The sequence below is a fragment of the Schistocerca cancellata genome, chromosome 1 (genome assembly GCF_023864275.1).
Source record: "Schistocerca cancellata isolate TAMUIC-IGC-003103 chromosome 1, iqSchCanc2.1, whole genome shotgun sequence".
NCBI classification, from domain to species: Eukaryota; Metazoa; Arthropoda; class Insecta; order Orthoptera; family Acrididae; genus Schistocerca; species Schistocerca cancellata.
In genome coordinates this window covers 1,106,799,159-1,106,819,013 of record NC_064626.1, presented here as the reverse complement: position 1 = coordinate 1,106,819,013, position 19,855 = coordinate 1,106,799,159, and the positions used below count along the sequence as shown (strand labels likewise).

Genomic DNA, 19,855 nt, shown 5'->3' with positions numbered 1-19,855 from the left:
TCGTCCTTTTTTCACTTTTGCACGCCTATTTGGCTTCAAGAAATACTTCATCGCGCGTAAAGGTGTACTCCATGTTAACAAATTCCCCTTTTTGTTACTGTTTTCAGTTGGCATTTTCTATCCTCCATCTATCGGATGTCATCATTCATTTCCCCACTGAAATAACAGATCTCATCTACCATTTTTAGCGTCCAGTTTTCTAATGTAATTCTATCAGCATCGCCTGATTTATTTCTTCTACATTCCATCAGTTTTATTTTTGTTGACGTTCATCTTACAGTCGCTTTTCAAGACACAATCCATTCCTTTGAGCTGCTTTTCCAATGTCAGTTGCAAACCTTATAGTACAATCTATTTCTTTCTATGTCCTCTTTAACGCCCATTCCCAATTTATTCTTGGTTTCCTTTACTGTTTACTCAGTGCAGCGATTGTAAGCATCAAGGAGAGCTGCAACACTGTCCTATACCGTTCTCAGCCATTGTGTCCCTTTCCTGTCTTCCGACCCCTATAACTGCAATCTGGTTTCAGTTCAAGTTGTAAGTAACCTTCCGCTCCCTATATTTTCTCTCTACTACCTAGAGACTTTCATGAAGCTCTCGATGCAGAATTTAATGAAAATAATAAATGGCACAATCGTTTAGCACTACATCATTGCACTAATTTACTACTACCAATAAGATACCTACATTTACATCGTTCCTCCACAACCCACCTGACGGTGTACGTTACTTCCCGTACAACTGTCTCATGTTCCCCTCTTTCCCTGTTGTATTCGCGAGAGGCATGTGGGAGGATGACTGTTAGTAAGGCTTCATGTTTCTTTAATTTCTCGAATTTTCTCGATGTGGTCATTTTGCGCGAGTCTGGTGGGAGGAAATAAAGCACTGACGGAAAGAAATATCGAAGCACCAAAACATAATTAATGTAAAGTACAAATAATTTTCTGTCGAGGGCAATCACAGGTGAAGTAATCTATGTTTCTGGAATAAATCGCTTTCAGAAACTTGGATCATGAAGAGTAATAAAATTTCAGGAATAAATTTATGCGGGGGCATATTTAAGTGATTAACGTTGCAACATCTCAAGTTAATGTAAGTCTGAGATAAACCACTCCAATTGCGAAATGCTGCTACATTCATCAACGGCGTAACCGCCAGAATGTTGTACAGACGCCGGATATCAGTTTGTGTGATGGGGTTCCATGCCTCTTGCACTTGGCCAGTCAATACAGGAATAATTAATGCTCTTTGTGGATGACGCTGCAGTTGTCATCCGACAGCGTCCCAAATGTCCTGGATTGGAAACGTATCTGGTGGTGTAGCTGGGCTACAACAGTGGTATGTGCGTGAGAGTTATTGGGAAAAGAAAGACAAACTGGAAAGCTGTTCATGAATGGTAGCACAAAAGGTCAGTTAACCAGACTGACGTACAAAGACGTACAAATCTGCGGTAAGGCTGTTGGGGATATCTACGACAGTGCTGCCGGCCGGCGTGGCCGAGCGGTTCTAGGCGGTTCAGTCTGGAACCGCGCGACCGCTACGGTCGCAGGTTCGAATCCTGCCTCGGACACGGATATGTGGGATGTCCTTAGGTTAGTTAGGTTAAAGTAATTCTAAGTTCTAGGGTACTGATGACATCAGATGTTAAGTCCCATAGAGCTCAGAGCCATTTTGAACGACAGTGCTCCTGCTACCGTACGAAGTTTCGCACCAGACTATAACTCCAAATGGAGGTTCCATGTGTCTACCACGCAGACAGATTGGTTGCGGGCCCTCAGGTGGCCTCCTTCTAACCTACATACGACCATCGCTGGCACACCTTTCATCTAAAAGCGTAACACGCCTCCACTCTGTCCTCCAATGAGTTCTCACTTGACATTACTGAAATCGCAGATGGCGATAGTTTGGTGTCAGTGGAATGCACCCTAGACGGCGTCTGACTCGGAGTTGTCTTTGAAGTAACCGGTTTGTGACAGTTCGTTGTGCCACTGTGGTGCCAACTGCTGCTCAGATTGCGGTTGCACATGGAGTACAATGCACCAGAGTCGTACGCCGAACACGATGGTCTTCCCTCTCGGTAGTATCACGTGGTTGTCCGGAGCCCGGTCTTCTTGCGGCCGCACATTCTCGTGACCATTGCTGTCGCCACTCATGTACAGTAGATACACTCCTGCCAAGCCTTTCTGCAGTATCGCAGAACGAACATCGAATTTCTCGTAGCCCTATTGCATGACCTCGTTAAAATTCAGTGAGGTGTTGCTAATTCTGTCTTTGTCGCCTTAAAGGGATTATTGACTAACATCAACTCACAACTTCCAGACTTAAAGGTAACTAAAGCTCACAACCGTTACTGTGTGTATTTAAAGTAAACTTACAAGCGCCAATCTAACGCCATTGGCGCGAAATTTGAATAGACATCATCTTTCAGATGTAGAAACACGCCTGCCAACTTTTGTTTATATTGTACAAGTCCTTCATGTTGTTGCTATTTTTCCTTCAGTGTATGTTGTCCCACTCTTCCCGGAGAGTGCTCTCATGGAATTTCTATAGAAACCTCGCAGTGACGTACGAGGCCTCTCATATACCGTTCTGCCAGTGGACTTGGCTGAACATCTCCGTAACGCTATCAGGCCGACTAACCGATCCTACAACGAAAGCCACTGCTCTTCGTTGGATCCCCTCTGTTACACTTGATAATTTGTGTCAGTATTGTGGATTTTCTTTTCAGCTCATAAATCTTGTCCTGAAATAGATGTTACATGCATGGAACTCATTCACAGGTACATGGATCTTCTCAGATCATCTTTCTGTGTAGTCCTACTACTGCCTCCTCTGCCTAAAAAGCCACTCATATTAGTATGCTTGAAGTCTTCCACATAAAGTCAGCAACATAAATTCCTTATAACGTTCATATCCGTTCACGTTTATCGGTTGCATTCAAGTGTCTGGTGCTTCGCCTGTCTGTTGTAGAGGGCGCCTTCACTCCAGGTGGTTCTTGCCTATGAGACGTTGACCAAGGAGACTTAATTGTTAGGTTCTAGCGCTGTGTTGCAAAAGTTCCGATGTGTTCCAAGGCAAGAAACCAGAAACCTTGTGTGCCCACGTAAGCAACGCTATTTCAAACGCGTGCGCCACATTCCGTACCACGTACCACTACACATCACCATCAACGGGCAGATTTACCGTTATTATACTGACAATCATAAAATTCAATGTACAGCCTCTGTTGTTTTAATTTTAGTTACCTACATAACTTGGATATAGAAAGGGAAGCAGTGGTTGGGAAGGGAGTGAGACAGGGTTGTAGCCTCTCCCCGATGTTATTAAAACTGTATATTGAGCAAGCAGTGAAGAAAACAAAAGAAAAATTCGGAGTAGGTATTAAAGTCCATGTAGAAGAAATCAAAACTTTGAGGTTCGCCGATGACATTGTAATTCTGTCGGAAACAGCAAAGGACTTGGAAGAGCAGTTGAACGGAATGGACAGTGTCTTGAAAGGAGAATATAAGATGAACATCAACAAAAGCAAAACGAGGATAATGGAATGTAGTCGAATTAAGTAGGGTGATGCCGAGGGAATTAGATTAGGAAATGAGACACTTAAAGTAGTAAAGGAGTTTTGCTATTTGGGGAGAAAAATAACTGCTGATGGTCGAAGTAGAGAGGATATTAAATGTAGACTGGCAATGGCAAGGAAAGCGTTTCTGAAGAAGAGAAATTTGTTAACATCGAGTATAGATTTAAGGAAGTCGTTTCTGAAAGTATTTTTATGGAGTGTAGCCATGTATGGAAGTGAAACATGGACGATAAATAGTTTGGACAAGAAGAGAATAGAAGCTTTCGAAATGTGGTGCTACAGAAGAATGCTGAAGATTAGATGGGTAGATCACATAACTAATGATGAAGTATTGAATAGAATTGGGGAGAAGAGGAGTATGTGGCACAACTTGACAAAAAGAAGGGACCGGTTAGTAGGACATGTTCTGAGGCATCGAGGGATCACAAATTTAGCACTGGAGGGCAGCGTGGAGGGTAAAAATCGTAGTGGGAGACCAAGAGATGAATACACTAAGCAGAATCAGAAGGATGTGGGTTGCAGTAAGTACTGGGAGAAGAAGAAGCTTGCACAGGATAGGGTAGCATGGAGAGCTGCATCAAACCAGTCTCAGGACTGAAGGCCACAACAACAACAGTGCTGCATTCACAACAGCATTACAGAGTGATGTCTCCTTGTATTTATGAAGTCATGTCATCGTCACAAAAAGTTCGTAGTACCCGATCGAGCAACCATGGTGTTTTTCGAACGCAATCACAGGCAGTGCAAATTCTTGTCGGGGGATCAGTTTTGACAGGTGCCTCGTAAACATCTTTTTTCCACGGTTCAACCACAAAGAATCAAGTTGGTTCGGATGAAGTGAACGAGGTGACCACATCTCAGGTATTAGCTACTCGGACGGACTTCTTCATACTGGACCTACGCATATGCCCGTTCTAAAATATTTTGTCTGCTGATGACACTAATTTGGTAGTGAAGGAAGTTGGAAGCCAAATAGGTCGTGTACCAAATAATATAGCTCAAGCCATAAGCTCATGTCTTGGAGAAAATAATTTAATACTACATCACAATAAGATTCGACTTTTACACTGTCTGACACAGAATTCAGCGAAAATTAACATTTCGATTACATGGAAATGGCATATAATTAAGGAGTTTGAGCAATCCAAATTCCTAGATGTTCAGAATATCAGATGTAGCCAATCATTTCTACCCACCACCCACTTTTATATCCCACCATTTACAAAATAGGAAAAGTAACTACAAATTATAAAATTTATAAAACAGGCTAACAGAGAAAGTTAAAGCATCCAATAATAATTTCTTATCAAATAAACCTAATGAAAATACTTTTGAAACCCCTTCCACCTACCGTCCACCATGGAAGCTGGAACGCCCACTAGTTTGACTACCACTGGGACAGATGGTAAACTGTCGTAGAAAGCTCACGTTCATTATATGGTTCAAAACCTAAGTGCTGCTATAACTTTGCTACTAGAACAGTACCTGCAGTAAGCGATGGTCCAACACGAAAATTAGTCTACCCTGCTTATTTGCTTTCATTTATGACATACGGAACTGTACTCTGGGGATGGTCATCCCATCCACAAAGGGAAGTTCGAGCAATATATGTAGGGCCAGTTCAAGGCCCAAGCGACACAACAAGCCGCTAGGGACGCCTCGTTGAGAGGGACACAAGAGGCGCCACAACTGCATAATTTGTATGCCGGGTGCATCACAATTAATAGCAAAAACTGAAAATAAGCGATAACAACAGCGAAAACTTTCCATTGAAAATGGGTCCACAAAGAAGCCGTTAGGGGGATAATTACGGATGTGTTATTACTAGCCGCCACTGACTTCTGTACCAAATATTGTCCTAAGTAACATAAATGTATTTGACGTGAAAACTGTTCGATTAAGTTCCCAGTTAAGTGGATTCAAATTTGACGCAAAGCCTACCTTTACCAGAATTATAGCACGCGTGACATATTACTATGTGCCAAATATTCATATTTGGTAAATGAGGTGTTCCACGTGTCAACCTCACATTCGGAGACAATACTGGAAAGTGAGGAATGAATTCTTTAAAACACTCCCAGATCAATTGTACATATTGACAACACTGTACAATTTGCTTCTTCAGTTCTTCTATCATAGCAACGGGAGTTCAGACACTTCACATTTGAGATGACTGCAGCTAGAAAAATCCAGAAAAAGGTCGGTGGATCTTGCAGACTGTGCTCACCGTATTCATCTTGGTCCATATTCGCATGTCGTATGTCGTCTTACATCAGCAGCAAAATGTGCCGGCGCCTTATATTGCATGCATCACTTTCGTCCAACGTAGGCACAATTTAAAGTAGACCATGGGCGAAATTTGAACCATTAAGATGGAGACGTAATCGAAACATTTCCATTCCTAATGCATATCTACTAATCAGGACAACCGTGAAGTCAGTGGCGCCTCCCAGCAATCCTCGAATATATATACACTCCTGGAAATTGAAATAAGAACACCGTGAATTCATTGTCCCAGGAAGGGGAAACTTTATTGACACATTCCTGGGGTCAGATACATCACATGATCACACTGACAGAACCACAGGCACATAGACACAGGCAACAGAGCATGCACAATGTCGGCACTAGTACAGTGTATATCCACCTTTCGCAGCAATGCAGGCTGCTATTCTCCCATGGAGACGATCGTAGAGATGCTGGATGTAGTCCTGTGGAACGGCTTGCCATGCCATTTCCACCTGGCGCCTCAGTTGGACCAGCGTTCGTGCTGGACGTGCAGACCGCGTGAGACGACGCTTCATCCAGTCCCAAACATGCTCAATGGGGGACAGATCCGGAGATCTTGCTGGCCAGGGTAGTTGACTTACACCTTCTAGAGCACTTTGGGTGGCACGGGATACATGCGGACGTTCATTGTCCTGTTGGAACAGCAAGTTCCCTTGCCGGTCTAGGAATGGTACAACGATGGGTTCGATGACGGTTTGGATGTACCGTGCACTAGTCAGTGTCCCCTCGACGATCACCAGTGGTGTACGGCCAGTGTAGGAGATCGCTCCCCACACCATGATGCCGGGTGTTGGCCCTGTGTGCCTCGGTCGTATGCAGTCCTGATTGTGGCGCTCACCTGCACGGCGCCAAACACGCATACGACCATCATTGGCACCAAGGCAGAAGCGACGCTCATCGCTGAAGACGACACGTCTCCATTCGTCCCTCCATTCACGCCTGTCGCGACACCACTGGAGGCGGGCTGCACGATGTTGGGGCGTGAGCGGAAGACGGCCTAACGGTGTGCGGGACCGTAGCCCAGCTTCATGGAAACGGTTCCGAATGGTCCTCGCCGATACCGCAGGAGCAACAGTGTCCCTAATTTGCTGGGAAGTGGCGGTGCGGTCCCCTACGGCACTGCGTAGGATCCTACGGTCTTGGCGTGCATCCGTGCGTCGCTGCGGTCCGGTCCCAGGTCGACGGGCACGTGCACCTTCCGCCGACCACTGGCGACAACATCGATGTACTGTGGAGACCTCACGCCCCACGTGTTGAGCAATTCGGCGGTACGTCCACCCGGCCTCCCGCATGCCCACTATACGCCCTCGCTCAAAGTCCGTCAACTGCACATACGGTTCACGTCCACGCTGTCGCGGCATGCTACCAGTGTTAAAGACTGCGATGGAGTTCCGTATGCCACGGCAAACTGGCTGACACTGACGGCGGCGGTGCACAAATGCTGCGCAGCTAGCGCCATTCGACGGCCAACACCGCGGTTCCTGGTGTGTCCGCTGTGCCGTGCGTGTGATCATTGCTTGTACAGCCCTCTCGCAGTGTCCGGAGCAAGTATGGTGGGTCTGACACACCGGTGTCAATGTGTTCTTTTTTCCATTTCCAGGAGTGTAGTTTGCGAAAACAATTTTTGCTCACAGTTTTTGTTTTCCATTGTTTACTTTCACATTTGTCATTTCACCGTTAACTGTGATCCACCCTATACACATAATGACGAAATATTTTTTGAAATGTTCAAGCATAAATAAATAGTAGATCTCGTATGCTTCCCAGCTTTTTATCTCGCATCATTTCAGAAATGATGCTCTCACCAGTGATCGAGTACAGGTCCACCGCGTGATTTCTCTTTGGTTACCACTCACAATTTTTTTTCCTTTCCAATTGTACTCGTAAGGATTTTTATCGTGTTTATCAATTTTTAGCTACTATTATGGGAAATTTTCCAAAATTCGGGTACTTACTACATACTTTTCTTAACACATAACACTCAGTTTATGTGGTTAAACAATGTCTTATGTTTAACACGTTCGTATCATATTAGGTTTTCTTGTTTATCTGTCCCACTTTTTCCAACGGAAAGAATATAATAATTAAGTTAAAGAACTAAAAAGATCCATTACTAAACTAAAATAACAGAAATTTTACATTTTCATTATTTCCTCTTAGTTTGACAGAATATTTTTATTGTAGCTAGAGCAATACAGTAGATTTCGTTCTTTCTACTTTTGCTAAAACTTTTTGAAGATATCACTAAATGATTGGAACGGAAGTGAAATGCTTTTTCTTTTAATGTTTTGCCCAGGAATAACGTTCAGAAACCCTAAAGACACTGTGTAAATGCACGAACCTCTTCTTGACCCGTGTTCAGCTGTCTGGGAATTCTGACATCGGTCTCTCAGTATATATTTTCTTTAATGTCGTTCCGTTTCTTGGAAACAATATGAGCTTAGTTCCAAGAATTAGTAGCTTTCATTTAGTCAATGCTAGGCTGAATTCCAAAATGCATTTGAATCGTACCTCCTTGAATCTTACGCAGATGCATCCATTTTCAGTACGCTATAAGCGTTTTTAAAAAAATGACCGTAATAGTCGCACTTTTAAGTATAAATTGAACGATTTCCTCACTGCGCAGTTCTTTAACCTGTCAGGGAGTTCCTGGAATAAATTTAAGGAAACTTGTGTGTTATAGTGCTTATTATGATAATATAGACTCAGTAACATGTTGTCTGCAGAAGATTAGCGTAGATGTTATTTTATTAATTCTTACCTTTTGCTGGTTATATGATCACGGAGGACCCACTTAGTTAGATGTGTAAACGAACAAATGTGTATAAGGGTCGCAGCCCAAGTCGTGAGTGACCCACCTCCTCCTGAAATTTAGGTTTTTCGTGATTTCCCTAAATCGCTTCAGGTTTCTGTGAAAGGGCGCGGTCTATTTCTTTACCCAATCCGATGGGACCAGTGACCTCGCTGTTTGATCCCCTCCTCCGAATCCACCAACCAACCAACCATCTCCGCCTGACTGTCGGATTGCAAACTGCACATAGACGCCTACTCAGCCATATAAAACGAGAATCAAGGGCCGCACAAGTCCAGACGCCAATGACATAGGTTACATTCGACGTGCTCCCTTGCACTTTCTCCTCACATACCACGGTGCTGGGGAGTTCTTTACGGATGGCACTTGTCAGAATGAACTGTCTGCGTGATGCTCTGGTACTACTGCCACCAGCAAGATCCCCAGATATGCCATAGATGTAACACGTGGGGTGCAAGTTCGGATGTCAACTCCATACTAGTGACAGTAACCATGATATCAAAGATCCTTTTCAGTAGCCAGCTTGCCTCAGAAGAGGGCACAATACTGGTTTGCTGTCACACCGATAAATGGGCTCTCTCAAGTAAGTTACTTATCGATTTGACTGTATATCCAGCACATGAATATGAATCTCATTTAAATCCTTCGATGTGTATTGTTGTCTCTTCGGATAAAATATTAAAACGCCTAAAACATTCGTCGTTAAGGTCGTGTTATAGCGATTACATGCGTGAGGTAGTTCTCTGCAAAGTGACCAAAACGTCTGTTATTTAAGTATTTTGAGATTTTAAGTATTTTATACGATAAAGCTGAATTACACCCAGAACGATTTTAATAACATTAACACTAGTCGCAGAAGCCTAGGTATTTACATAATATGAACCTATTTACGTATCAGTGACTGATATCGGAATATCTAACTAAAGAACGTTCTATGTAGTATTTTTTAAATAAATCAGTTTTCGCATTACAATCCATCTATGGAACGTTGAAAATGTACCCAAGTAACTGTTATGTGCCACTGTGGTTAGTTCAGTTCATAAATTTATCACAAGATGGAAGCTTTGCTATGTTGCTCACTTGTTTACCCAAAAGCTGATCTGAATAAAAAAAACAGAATGATAATCTTCCTTTTTGTTTGCCTTACGTCACTTCGAGTCTCTGACATATTTGGAAACATGCTCTTAGTATCTGGCCATAGCTATCTGCCGTGCGGTAGGAACTTCGAGAAAAGGAAGACGCTGTGCAAGGCATTTGCAGCTAAAGATCTCCATGATACTGCAGTATCTGATACATATTACAACAAATTTGAAGTCAACGAGTTAACCGAAAGAAGAACCAAAATTCATCTATATTCAGTCTTCTGCCCTTTATGGGTACCAACAAATAAGCTGCAGATCTGAAATATAACGATGGTTTTCCTCTCAGCAAGGAGTTCCAGAGTCAGAGAAGTGAAATATGCCTTCAGCGAAATTGGAAAGTGGAGGTCTCTGACATCAGAAACGTAAGACTCAACGGAACTGAAGGGCAAAGAGTACTAAGCAAAGAAAAACAGGCTTGTTCCATATTTGGATGAAAAATACAGACCATTTTATGAGAAGTAGTGTCATACTCATTTAGACTGATTTGAAATTTGAGTTTCTTTCAAATAGTATACTGGTACTAGTACTGAAATTACCCTTGACACTTGCTGATTTTTGAATAAACATAGGTATGTTTAATATTCTTGACTTTCATACTACGAAGGTTGTCCAGAAAGTAATGCACCGCATTTTTTTTCTTAAACAGTTCTTTATTGAAAGCACTGAGAATTACACACACGAAAGAATGGTGTTTCATCTACACGCCATGTTTTTCCACGTAATCTCCATCCCGTTCTATGGGCTTCCTCCAGCGCGGAACGAGGCCGTGTATGCCCTGTCGGTAACAATCCTTGTCCTGGTTGCGGAGGCAGTGCTTCAGTGTGTGAATCACCTCCTCATCGTCCTCAAAATATCTCCCACGAATGGCATCCTCTAATGGCCGAAACAAGTGGAAGTCCGAGGAGGCTAGGTCAGGTGTGTCAGGTGTGACAGCCGTGGATGGTCTCTCCGACCGCTGCAAATCGCGCAGCTCCGCCGAACCGCCGTGACCTCACACTTCGTGCCCAGTGACTAACTCTACTTCCGTTGACAGCGGATGTTCCATAGGCTTTGCACAAGTGTTTGTGAATATTCCCCATAGTGTCTTTCTCTGCAGTGAGAAATTCAATGTCGGAACGTTGCTTGTAACGTACATCACCAACAGACGCCAGTTTCAAACTATCCTGCAACTACGCTATGCGTCGGAAGTTGCGGAAACCTGGCGCGCTCACTCAGAAGACTTCAAATAGCACATACGTAACGTTTCGCATTCGTAGGATTGTTTTCGGCTGAGAAAAAAAGAGGTGCATTACTTTTTAACAACCCTCGTAATTATGCGACGTGCAATACCATTAATTAAATATAACGATCAACTACAATTCCTCTATCGTCAACATAATTATCTTTAGAAATTCAACGTCTGTATAGACGTTTAAAATAATTCTCATTTATTGTTCTGCCTGAGTTGCAGATTTTTAAGTAGATTACATGTTTCGATCACCGCATCATCTTAACATCTAAGTAACTGCCTCAGCAGCGCGTCTTGTCTACTCAGAATCACATGACACTGATAAGTGATTCAGAGTATACAAGACCGGTTGCTAACGCAACTATTTAGACCTGAAGATGATCCAGTTTGATCGAAACAGGTACTCACTCTGATTTGTGGTTCTGACTAGACATGATTGGTTGCTTACGCAACTACTTAGATCTGAAGATGATCCAGAGCGATCTATTAATACGATCTAATTAGAAATGAGCAACTGAGACGGAACAATAAATGAGAATTATCTTAACTACCTACAATTATCCTACTATGTAGTGTACACTATATTTCATATTATAATTTAAAATGAAAACTCTGGTGATATACCGAGTGATAAAAAAATCAGTATAAATTTGAAAACTGAATAAATCACGGAATAATGTAGATAGAGAGGTACAAATTGACACACATGCATGGAATAACATGGGGTTTATTAGAACCAAAAAAATACAAAAGTTCAAAAATGTCCGACAGATGGTTCATCTGATCAGAATAGCAATAATTAGCATAACAAAGTAAGACAAAGCAAAGATGATGTTCTTTACAGGAAATGCTCAATATGTCCACCATCATTCCTCAACAATAGCTGTAGTCGAGGAATAACGTTGTGACCAGCACTGTAAAGCTATGGTGAGGCATTGGCGTCGGATGTTGTCTTTCAGCATCCCTAGAGATGCGACTTCAGGTAACCCCAAAGCCAATAATCGCACGGATTGAGGTCTGGGGACCTGGAAGGCCAAGCATGACGAAAGTGGCGGCTGACCACACGATCGTCACCAAACGACGCGCGCAAGAGATCTTTCACGCGTCTAGCAATATGGGGTGGAGCACCATCCTGCATAAACATCGTACGTTCCAGCAGGTGTTTATCAGCGAGGGTGGGGATGATGCGATTCTGTAACGTATCGGCGTACCTCTCACCCGTCACGGTAGCTAGTACAAAACCAGAATTACGCATTTCCTCGAAGAAAAAAGCCCCGATAACGGTAAATGTGGTAAATCCAACCCATACCGTGACTTTCTCGTCGTGCAATGGAGTTTCCACGACAGTTCTAGAATTTTCGGCAGCCCAAATTCTGCAGTTGTGGGCGTTGACAGACCCTCGGAGCGTGAAATGAACTTCGTCGGTCCACAACGAATCGTCATCTTCCGCTATCTTTTGAATCGCGCACACCGCAAATGCCCTCCGCTTCACTAAATCACATTTATTCACGATTGTCATGCGCGGTCACTGACGTTTTGCTGTCCAGTGCCATCTGTCGGACATTTTGTGAACTTTGTTTTGTTTTTTGGTTCTAATGAAACCCCATGTCATTCCAAGTATGTGTGTCAATTTTTACCTCTCTATCTACATTATTCCTTGGTTTATTAACCCATTACTGGCCAAAACTCCATCCGATCATTTTTTGCAAACTTGTATACATAAATACGTTACATGGAGTGATTAATTGAATAAAAAGTTGTTTTGAAAATTTTCGGTTTATTAGAACAAAAACTACAGACCGTCCCATTTTTGGGACATTGGCCAAATGCGCTATCCAAATCACAACATGCATAATATTGTAAGAAACAACAAAAACAAAAAAAGAATGTTTTAATATTATTGAATGTCTATTAAGTATGAAATGAAGCAAAACACTTGTCGTGTACACCAACGTTGCACCTATCACAAATTTTTGCTGTTTTTTTCTTGCAGTAAGCACATCTCTTCTGTGTTTTACTCTCTTCTGTGTTTTACTTGGCACAATGAAATGATTTCCTGGATCTAGTCATACATCTGTGCTTGCCCATCCTCCCATCAATTTACTTCCTTGTGGTCCTCAGCGTTTTGGCACCGACCCTGTTTTCTTTGATAGATAAAACCACTATTCTCTGTTGGACAGCCAAAAGAGAGAGCTTCTCTCTAAAGTACCGGCTACATCTTGTATAACAGACTCATTGTTCAATACATTTTCGTCAATGTCTTCTTCATCTGTTATTACATCTGCATCGGGTGAAATAATCGTAAATTCTACGTCATCATCTTCATCGTCACTCTCTTGATGTTTCGCTAGTTCTGCTACAATTTCTTCAAGTGTAAGTCCACGGGGCATGTTTTTATCCTGTTGGACTCTTGAAATTCGAATAGAACATGAAAAAAGCAGATACAAAGAATGTAAAATGCAATTTTTCTCTGTATAATACGTGTATACAGGAATAGGGCACATCAACAATAAATGACAGTGCAACATGCCATTGTCCCATTATTGGGACGTATAAAATATATCGATATTGCACTTACTTGAAAAAATCTGAAGTATACTTAATCTTTCATGGAGATCCATATGTTGATAACAAACACGCCCAGACAACTAAATCATAGCTCATTGTTGTCCAGGAATTACAAGCAGACATACAGTGCTGCCAAGTGCGAGAACAAAAAATCGGCAAAGTTTATAATTTTCCTGACATGAAGTACTTCGAAAAAAGTTATTTATTTTACATTTGCAGGCATTATAGAAGTTAGTTGAACCTACAGGTGCAACAATAAAGGCTAAAAGCTCCATTGCTTACATACAAATAAGTAAAATATACGCGTCCCAAAAAAAGGGACAATGGCCAGTAAGGGGTTAAGTTTTCAAATTTATACTGACTTTTTGATCACCCGGTATTTGTTTTATAACTCGCAAACAAGTTTTTGGCACTTAGCATGTTTTTGGGCCATACTCTTCAACTGTTATCGATTAGTACGTGTGCTGGCTGCCTGGTATTGGCGAGTGCTTTCCTCCCGCAGGGCCAGCAGCCAAACGCGGAGGACGACAACACGCCGCAGAAGCGGGTGGACAAGATCTTCGACCAGATGGACAAGAACCACGACGACCGGCTGACGCTGGAGGAGTTCCGCGAGGGCAGCAAGGCCGACCCGCGCATCGTGCAGGCGCTCTCCATGGGCGACGCCGGGCCGCGCATGTCGGCCGCCGGCCAGCCGCCCCCGGCCACTCCCGGCGTCGCGACGCCGCCCCCGCAGCAGGCGCCGGCGTCGCCGTCACCCGCCCCGGGGTAGCCCCCCGTTGCGTCGCACGGCCTCTCCCCTGCTAGTCCGAGGACGTTGACCTCCATTCCGCTGAATGCTGACTCTTGTTACAGGTTGAAGCGTAACCTTTCGTTGCCGTTCACTTCTGTTGCGAAACGTCTGTTCCGTCGCAAAGTGACTGTCGTTTGAATATGTCTGAGCAGTGGCTGACAATGTTCGGCAACTTCAAACGTTCCTTTGCGCTACGTGTGATCCGTTGACCTGCATAGGGACAGTATTATTGTTTGGTTGTAAACGAAATATATCGTGTAGATTCTTTTCACTGCGAATGTGTGTCTCACTGCTCTTGCAAATAGGTTACTATGGACAAGTTAAATGTTTTCTGTGTATCTCCCTGTCAAATCTCTACTGTACATCTGCACGATACGAATAATAAACTTCTCCACGAATGTTAAACTGATACACAAGCATTTAAGTAGGGAATAAAAAAGCTACAATGACTTCCTTGGAGAGTCAGGAAGTTTTTAAGGAAACTTCATAAAGGAATCGTGTTATTACCTTTACAAAACACAGTGTTACGAAATATGCTATTTTCAACATTTTTTTTCGGAGATAACAATTGATATCGCGTGGAAATATTGATAAAATATTGATGAAAAGACTGGCATTTCAATCATTACTGGCATCCGTCACACTTTCGCTGCCTTTACAAAAGTTCTACACTGGCCTCCATTTTTGTCTAGCTACATTAATTGTATCGTATAAACAAATATGTAAATACAGCAGAATACATACTGCGCTGAAACCGTGAGGTCTCAATAAGAAGCTACTAATTTTACAATGAGGCATGCGCCGTTTTATAGACTCTACTGAATGATAAATTCCTGTCATGATTTACCTTACTGTGGTTCTCGCTGGACACTGAGGACTCGTGTGTCTTTAACACACTACTGTACAACACATAGTCACCGTCCGGATACATGAACATTTCTTTTTTTTCCCCTCTTATATTTCCACCTAAAATAAACTCCCTAATTCACGTTGCCTACGGGTTGGTAAAGGTACACATTTTGTACCAAAACAATTTCTAATGTAATTTCTTCAGGTTCCAGTTTCCATGTACTGTGCAGTAAATTTAAATTTTTTTCTAAAGTCCACGGAATGAAACTGATGGTAGCAACTAAGCGCAAAGCTACTGTTTTAGAGTAACAGCATTTAAACATTCAGAGGAAAGCAAATAATTTTTGTTCGCCTATGAGAAAATTGTTACAGCGAAACTGTTAATCCTCGACATACAGTGCTAGCGTGGACAAACTTTGTTTTTCATAACAATAACAACGGAAAGATGATACCGCAGATAACATCAGCAACTTCCTGACTCTTCAAGCCATATCTAGATTTCTTTGTAACGGTGTGATATCTTTTGCTATTCATTATCAGTCACTGACAGAGACAGAACCGAAGAAAATTTAATTGCTAACTAGAATTTTAAGACGTAAATTTTGCTTTTAATTTCGCTATCATAGGCTTTGTATGACGCCACAAATACAGTGTAAAGCTTGTTGTTGTTGTTATTGCTATACTCATAGTGTACAGTTCAGTGTATCTGACCACATCAAGTGAGCTGAGAAAGAACTGTGAATTAACTCTACGGTAATGAGACTGTTTTTGCTAAGTGACACTATCCCCCGCCATCATCATGTTGAAATTAACGCATCACAGTGATAAGAAGTGTGAGTGTAAGAACATCACAGACGCTTGAGATCTGGTGCAGCCTGCTTTTCTTATTTGATGTTTTCAAGTTTATACGTGTGTGAGAAAGCTCTGGATCTATGTATGTGTTTGTTACAGCAGCAGAATCCATCCTAACAGTCGCACATGGATTTATACTACACAAACAAAGAAGTTGTTGCGGATGTAGGGACAAAGCACAGATGTGCCAGAAGTAACTGTTATGTCACACTAATTCGACGTGGCTAACAGCAATATTGCTTCAAACTGTTAGACAGATTACAAATCCAAGCAAACAAGAACTAGATCCTTTCTCTTTCGTGCAGAAAGTGTACAAATGTAGCTGTTTGCCCACCCTGCACGATCCTCTTGGAAGCTTCGATCCATGCCCTAATGCCTGACTGTGACATTTACTCTGTTAAATGAACGTTCGTCAAAAGTGTTGTGCAGAGTATTTGGGATGTTCCGCTGAAGAACCGAAGTTTCGATCGGGGAGTTCTTTAAATGTACTTCTCATACATGAATAGTTCAGTAACTGCAAAAGGTGTCAATGTATTGCAGTACTAAATACTGGCCATCCAAATGAGTGTGTGAATATATCTACTGTAGATCCATCTAGATCCTTAAATTATAACAATGATTACTTTAAATTATTTTTTCGCCCAATTTTATAGATACGCAAGTATCTTAATACGACTACAGTTTATCATGCATCGTTTTCAGTAATTTTCCCTTGAAAGATATTCCTCAATGTGGCTGTAAAGAAATCGACCTTAACGTGGAAGTGTGTACAGCTACATGTCTAATATATGTAAAGTATATGGCATTCGGTGATAAATGGGATGGATTTCGCTGCTAATCCGTCACTGTTGTTGAACGTGTTTTGTATTTGTGAGTTTGTATGTGTGTTTATGACATGGCGCTTTCGTATTTGTTTTAAGATTGTCCGTATGCAAGTGGCCTAGATATGTCATGTATTTCTTTTTTTATTTTCTTAGCAACTCAGAGATAAGTAACAAGCATTTGAGTGCGATAATGTATGAGAACTGGATATTTATTTTTTAACAGGAAGTGCATTTTTCGTATAAGTCGATCTTGCTCGCCATTGGGTAGTCTCACCAAATAATTCATATGTATGTGTTTTGATGACGCCAGTGGACAAATAATCTGATGTATAGACAGTTAAAATCACATTGCCCTTAAATTATGGTGTCTAGCTTTAGTTTATCTGTAGCATAGAATCTTCTCAAAGTTTGTAATCTCCTTTACGACTAGACATGTAAATAATAATTATTTATCAATATCTAGGTCTATAAACTAGTCGTCACCGTTTACTAAATGTTGCTAGTCAAACCACATTTCGGTTCCTCAGCAGTTTCAACATTACAACTGAAGTAATGCGTGACTATTTTCCAATTTATGCTCTGAATGTATACTTTACTGGAAAGCAAAACAGTTTTACATAAACCGTATCTTTCTTCAATCAAATTCTGTAACACTAGCAATAGAGTTTGAAGGTAAAAGATTCTGATTATAGAAACACTTTATGTTCTAAACCTTCGCTGTCGCCTATGTGGTTACAGTATTAGAATTCTGATAAGCTAACGCCGAATGAGAAAATAGTTTCAGTGGTAAAACTGAGTTGGCGACCTTCTACAACAAATAGTTGACGTAACTTTCACTGTAGCGGAATTCGAGAGTGAAATCCAGGTGTTGTGTACTATTTTAGTGCAGGCAGTTAAAAAAATATTTTGTCCATCGAGATTGTGAATATAATTTTGAACACAAGGGCATTTTTCCGATCATTACTAAAGTATAAAAGAAATAATTACAGAAAATTTAGAAAAAACAAGAGAACAAAAGAAAACATGATTATTTTCAATCACAATGACGTCATACTTTTGTAATACGCCCAATTTGCTGTCGAGACCTGCGAGAAATCCAGACTAAAGTTCAGTGCAACTTGTATATAAGAACTGCTTATATTTATTTTATGAAAAGCAATTGTAATAATGTTGACGTTAGGTTGCACCCATCTGATTGTGTACTGTATTTTTCGGAAACTATTTTGATAAATGTTAATGTTATCTACAATGAAATAATACAAAAGCTGTTTATGTGGTTTATGACAATCACTGGAAAGTTCCAGTGTCATTTGTGTTAAAAGGTCACCTAGACACAAACATTCCAGTAATTTTGTAAAGTTATTGGTTGTTAAATTAGTCTTCAGGTGATGTGAGATGTACAACAAACCTTATTTTTGTTGTAAATATATTTGAGCGTTAGATGATTAAAACATTTCATGATTCATTGAAATGAATGTGGTGAAAAGCTTTTATATCCATTTTATATCCCAACTGAGTTATTTGTTATTGCAACCATTGCCTTTACTATTGTATTCCCTTATAAGTAACACTGCAAACAATATTGACTTCAAAGTGCACGTTGAAAAGAAGATATTATGTATGTGATTGTAATCGCTAGCATCCTGGCGAATGTGATACCTGTTACTATAACTCACTAAACATTTTTACCTTACATTTAATACATTAAAGTGTCGTAGTTCATAATGTTCAGTCTAATACTTTTTTACATCTATATATCACAAAACTTTGTAATACGACTAAAACAAAGATTTAAGATGGTAGGAAATCTCAAGAATGACAGGTTTTCATATATCTTCACACACCTGTACGCATTTCAAACTATCTCTAAACAATCTGAAAAATTAAATATGCTATTCGATCGTAACAAGATGTTCCAGTAGGACGTTAAATGATAATTGCACCACCGTGTTCATAGAGCACGTCAGTACCTGTAAACTAACAATTCTTTTCGTGGATTATGTATTTCACATCACATCTGTAAGTAAATAATAAGTTCTGGTTGCATAAATGTACAGTCAGATATCAATCAAAAATAAAACAGTAGATTAACATACAACAATTCTGAATATTCTCTTTAAAAATTGTGAAGAATTGACTGTTGTGCGTCAGGGAACGTGGCCAGCTTTCGAAGGCCACGTCTGTAAATACTGCTGTGAACCGAGTATTTTGTTCGTTGTTTCTGCTGGCAGAATTTATGGACATAATACCACAGAATTATCTTTACTTTTTCTTAGATGTAGGTGACCGCTAAACTAATAAAACTAATTCCTTTTTATATGTATTATTTGTACTGCAGTAAACATTCTGCTTCATATATATTTGAAAGTGATGTTGTTTGTGCTATACTTAAAACTGTCTCTAATTCTCTGTCGTTCTTTAATAAAATAACGTTTATTTAAAATGAAATCTAAATGGCCTAGATAGCAAATTTTAGATAAAGTGTGTACCTCTAACAATTCACTTTATAAATATTATAAAGATACGTAATAAAATAAGAAAATAAATACTGTAAAAACTTACCTTGACAGTTTTAGAGTATTATTTACTTACGCATTGCCTTCTTATGATACTGAATTACTCTGTATATCGAAGAAACCTGGTTTTCAACTTGAAAAATCTGTAAGAATTGATGCAGGTTTCTTAACCTGTCATATGGGTTCAGACCTTTTAAAAGCCAAAGTACTCCTGAGTCGTGTTAGTAATTACCTTGGTTATCTGAACGACTTCACAGTATAGTCTTCTTTAGGAAGTCTGCTCTCTTTTTTAACGATTACATAAGAAATAAGGCAGTGTGCTGTGTGATTTTAGAGTTTCCCGCCATAAGATAATCTGGACTCTTCTCGGGTATTCAATAGGATGGTGGGCGTGGCGATGGTGTG

The 19,855-nt window shown here is 40.9% G+C and overlaps 1 protein-coding gene across 1 annotated transcript in view; it reads left to right on the top strand.

Annotated features, from left to right (window-relative positions):
- LOC126091996 (frequenin-1) overlaps positions 1–19,440 on the top strand; it is a 282,981-nt gene extending 263,541 nt beyond the window's left edge. Inside the window, exon 7 of the mRNA XM_049907372.1 lies at positions 14,119–19,440. Coding sequence (XP_049763329.1) covers positions 14,119–14,388 — 270 coding nt within the window. The 3' untranslated portion in view covers positions 14,389–19,440. The remainder of the gene's footprint in view (positions 1–14,118) is intronic.
- The last annotated feature ends 415 nt before the right edge of the window (positions 19,441–19,855 follow it).